At 38.0% G+C, this 5,327-nt stretch overlaps 1 protein-coding gene across 1 annotated transcript; it reads right to left on the reverse strand.

The window, feature by feature from the left end:
- Positions 1–1,377: 1,377 nt before the first annotated feature.
- Positions 1,378–4,926, reverse strand: KCTD12 (potassium channel tetramerization domain containing 12). Its single transcript, XM_040341390.1, has one exon. The coding sequence runs from the start codon at positions 4,674–4,676 to the stop codon at positions 3,702–3,704; it is 975 nt and encodes a 324-aa protein (XP_040197324.1). The 5' UTR covers positions 4,677–4,926; the 3' UTR covers positions 1,378–3,701.
- Positions 4,927–5,327: the final 401 nt, after the last annotated feature.

A 5,327-nucleotide genomic window follows, 5' to 3' on the forward strand; every position in this document is an offset into this window, starting at 1 on the left:
GCTTTAACTATACGCCGGAAAAAGCCGAACGCAAACGACGTAAAAAAATGCGCCGGCCGGACGTACGTTCGTGGATCGCCATAACTAGCTAATTTGCATACTCGACGCGGAATTCGACGGAAACAACACCTAGCGGCCGCCGAAAAATTGCATCTTAGATCCGACGGCGTACTAAGACGTACGCCTGTCGGATAGACCCGAGATGCCGTCGTATCTTGTTTTGAAGATACAAAACAAAGATACAACGCGGGAAATTTAAAATTACGCCGGTGTATCAATAGATACGCCGGCGAAATTCTTTTGTGGATCTGCCCCCTTATCTTCTGCAACCCCTAATAGCATTGGGTTACTTTTTTCAATATTATTCTATCAGGTGAACATATACTAACCTTCTGTAACTACTGAGTTTAATCGTTCGAAAATTACTTTCAAAATATAACAAAAAATAATAACAATAATAATAATATAATTAACGTAAATGAAGACAACTGGAAACAAATTTACTAAACATTAGAACTTTATTAAAATCAGCAACAGGACAGAAAAGTCACTTGTGGGATCTGCATTATGTCCATTTGTAAAGCATATTATAACCCCACTGTTTATAGTTCAGACATATGTTTGTGCTAAAAGTACTTTAACATTTATTAGTATGCACACAAAGATTATGCGGGACATTGTGCTATTATAGTATGCTTTCCAAAACTGAATGTAATATTTGAAGTGATATATTGAAAAGCTAATTTAGTATATCTCTAATATATACTTTATTAAATATATAAATATATATATATATATATATATATATATATATATATATATATATATATATATATGTTCTTAAGCTAAATATGTTACGCTAGAGCAATAATATATGATTAGAAAACTAAATGATTAATTTAAAATGTTTTTATCCTATATTTATATACAAATATATCTTTCCCCTCTCTAGTGTCCTTAATGCAAGAGAATCATTCACTATGATGAATTAAGTCAGTAGCCTGGGCTAAATTCTATTCACGATGTTGCAACATTGCATTCTGCAAACCAGTATTAATCACAGGAAATCATCATTGCTAAAAGGTGCTGTAACTTCAAAGCATGTATATTTTATCTGTAAAGAATACAAAACGAATAGTGATCTGGACAAGGGGTAATATATTGTGAACATCCGGTCGTAGTAAATAGAGCACTCACATATGTCGGCATATTGGGCCTAGAGTGGGCAACTATACAACAGAACCCCCGAACCCCATTATTATTAAGCTCAAGACTATGAGTAGCTGCAGGCTATATCGCATAAGAACCATTAATATTATTTCAAGATTTTGATATACAGAGGTAATGGTAAAAATATTTTACACACTGTAGACTATATATAATTTAAATCACTTAAGCACTGGTTTTATTCAACTACTTGTAGCTGGGAGCAGTAGTGAAAATTACAGAAAGCAACGGTTCCCTTTTAATTAAAAATACATGTGATGACGTCTATGTTTAAAAGGTTGCTAAAAATGACCTAGTTGAAGCAAAACAATGTCTTTGCTATTATTGTTATTTTTATTTTTTATTGCTAGTCTGAAGTAATGATGCTTTGTAGTATAATAAAATAGAAATATGTTACATACACTAATGTCATCATTGACATCATGTGACTGGTCTAACCATGGATAAATCGTATGCATATAAATAGAAAAAAAAAAGACAAATGTCTGTACTGCTCAGCAGTTCCTTCCACAAATAAAGGGATGAGCTTTAAATTGTTTGCATTATGAATTTTATCTTATTGCAAGAAAGCAAAAAACACATAAATTATTCAATCAATGCAATGGCAATCTTTGGTAAAGCCATGGTTGTCTGATCTGATTTAGGTGAGAAATGATATTTCATAGATTCATACTTGTCTGTGCGCTGTAGAATATTAATGACTGATTAGTGTATTATGTGCTTCTGCAGACACCAGAGAGCTTATCAAGGCAAGTTGAATGCATATCAAAAAGCTGCTGCAGTAATAGAATTATAAATCATTTTTACTCCACTGCCTCTGTGTGTAGAGTGTGTGTCTGTGTGTGCCTGTGCCCTGTGACACTAGAGAAGCGTTTTTCAGCCAGACGCACCTGAATGCACATACATTGATTAGACGTGTGCCTCTGCCTATTGACACTTTTGGCCCCTATGGGAAAAAAAACCTCATAATTCATTCAATGAGAAATGCAGGTCACAGATGTTAATTGTAGATTCCAATCCATGAAATAAAACAGAAATGAGAGGAAGCAGAAGAACATATATTCTCTTCTGTACAGTAGGAAAGCCCTTCATAAACCAAGTCCTATTCTCTATAATAATAACTGGATAGCATTTGAGCAGTGTGAGCAAAAACATTCCATTTGAGAAATATGGCACGCGTTTCAAAAGGCAACCAACACGTTTTGTGCACATCTAAGTTGTTTACTTCGAGAGGCCAAAAGCTATTCTGTAAATAAGCCCTTTAATTTTTTTAATTGATTTCCGAAAGTTATTAATCACAGAGCTTGTGTGCTAAGAACTCTTCAGAGCACTTCAAAATCAAAGCCAGCAAAGTATCAACAGAAATAGAAAAAAAAATCACTAAAACCCTTTAAACCCTTAAAATACCAATGCTGGCAACAACAACAAAAAAGAGTTGTATTAAATTATGCTTTGAAAATATAGTTGATAGCATCCTTCATGGGAAATAATCTGCACCCACCAATCACAGCCTAAAAAAAAAAAAGGTAACTCACTGATTTATGATTGGTTGGTGTTGGTTACTTCACATTAGTGCTCATTGTACTTGTTATTTATTAAGCCTTAAGATGTTAGATCGGATAAATATGACAAAACTAGTCATAATGTGTAGTATATTACATTCTCAGTGTTTTAGTACAACCGAAAATCATATGCTTTTTTTGTGTTTATTCACTTTCACGTTAATGGCAGTGGTTTTCATGTGTTAAAAGAATAGCGCAAACAACGCTTTAGATCCCCAACTAACTACAAACAAATGAAGTAAATAGAGTTTTTAGTTTAACAGTGGTTAAAAAGAAATGACACAATGGATTGGATGCTGTCAACATTTGAATGCAATCAGTCAGATGCTTAAGACTGCTATTTTTTCTGGAGTACAGCCAATTAGAGGGCAAAGGATTCCTTCGAAAACTATGTCCTTCTCAACCTCCTGCTATAAGCTAAGAAGCATTTGTTAGATATTTTGCCCTCCCTCACATTCCTAAACAGATAGCTCTAATGCTGTCTTAAAAAAATCCAACACAAAGAAGGAAAAAGAAAAAAGGATAACACCCACACAGAAATAAAAAAAAGGGAAAGAGAGCGAACAAAAAAAGTGTGTGTGTGTGTGCTTGTGTATGTCTCCCCTTATGGCACAAGATTACTGGTGCTGTGTAGCAGTACAAAACAGTTCACTTGCAACAGAATATTTCTTAATACATAAGGGAGATCTTACGGTAATTCACCACTTCTGGTTTACTGAACATTGTGCTGTCCAGGAAATGAATTCTTATTGACTTACAAAGAAAGAGTATGAATATGGTTATACCAATCTCACATGCATATGTGCCTGAAAGCAGCATCATGTTTTATGGATTGGAGATCAGAAGGCGTATTATATATGGCAGAATGAGCTTGAAAGTGTGTTTCCTGTGCATCTCAAATGCTTAAAAGGTTCAGTCTCTGCAGAAGACATATTCAGTGTAGCTGGTCCACACTTTGTCCTCACTCTGGTCATTGCTGGCAAATGCACATGTCCCTGTGGAACTGCATGCCACCATATGGAAGCCAGCTTCAGATAACTTGTCAAAAGCCTGCTCCAGAAAGTTAAACTTAAGGTAGTACCTGGATGTATACCTCTCAGGAGGTCTATCAGGATCCCGGCTTTCATTTAAGGTTTCGCCAAACACTTCTTTAGCCAGAGAGGTTTTGCCACAGACAGTAATGCGTGCAACTCTTCTGAATTTAGCATCAGCTTGTGCCTCCCGTCCTATGGTATAGGAACCCCTGTAGCCAACTGTTATATATCCAGATCTTTTGCCTTCAAGTGACTGGGAAGGAGTGAGGCGAGGAACTGAGGCAGGACTGCAAGAAGAGGATGCATTGAAACGATATGGATCTAAAGTAGGGGAGGGGACCCCAGTTATAGGAGATGGTGAGACTGGAATGCCTGCTGTGTCCAAATCAGAATCTTGACCTGCTGCTGGTGTGAGGAGCAAAGGAGGTTCTTCACCTCCTATGGAGCTGTCCTTACTGATTCGCAGAGGGTTCAGGCGTTTTACTAGCTCAGACAACTGAAAGTGCTCAGCTTCTCTTTGTAGCCGACTTCTTTCTGGAAAGTAATCAGGCAGAACAAGCTGCAAGTCTCTCAAGTAATCCAAGATATAACGGAACAAGAAGCCATCCCGGTCAAGGAAGAAACGACCTTTGCTGTCCCTAGCCAATTCTCCCGGTTTCTGCTGGGAGAACATACGCCAGAGAAGAGAGTCCGGCACTGACACTAGAGTTGTGTGTCGAGTCACATAAACTTGTCCGCCAACATTTAGTTCCACTATTTCAGGGAACAAAACGTCAGTGGACACGGCCACTGTGCAGATGCCTCCTCCGCCACCTCCATTGGGTAATCCACGTGCAGTGTCTGGCAAAGCCATGGCAGCTTGAAAGGAGTAAAAGTCCCAGTTATCCTACTCCCCAAAAAATGGGTTGAAAAGGAGATGAAAACCAAAGCAGAAGTCTAACTACATGAAGAACATCAGCTTTGAGTTTAGTGCGTCAGGTATCCGTCTCTGCAGGTTACAGTAGTTGCCGAGACTGCAAGATGCAGTGAAGGCAAAGAGCAGACTGGCTTGTTTCCCTGCTCTTCTCCTCCCTGTGTTTCTGATTGAGGAAGCTGGCAGGATCTGTGTTTTTATGTAGAATTGCACACTGGAGGCGTGGGAGGGAGGAGGGGAGGGGGTTACAGAAAGCACAGACACAGCTGATCACATACATAGAAAGGGGATGTGTGCAATTCAGGATTTTGCATGTTGTGCAGATGTAACCCTGATGTTTTCAGAGCAGGGAACGTGTACAGTTCTGCTGTTCTCTTACCCTTCTGGACTCTTATTTTCTTTCTCTCTATTTTATTAGCCAGGATAGTAAAAATAACCTAAAGTTTCAGGTATGAAATGCACATTGTGTCTTCTGACTCAGAATACATAGCTTCCCACTCTCAGCTGTTCCTGTAGTCGTTAGATTAGAAATATGTCAATGCACAGTGTTATTTTCTCTGTCACGTCGGCTGCAGTAATGCTGACATATCA

This window comes from Rana temporaria, chromosome 2 (assembly GCF_905171775.1).
Source record: "Rana temporaria chromosome 2, aRanTem1.1, whole genome shotgun sequence".
In the NCBI taxonomy this organism is placed as follows: domain Eukaryota; kingdom Metazoa; phylum Chordata; class Amphibia; order Anura; family Ranidae; genus Rana; species Rana temporaria.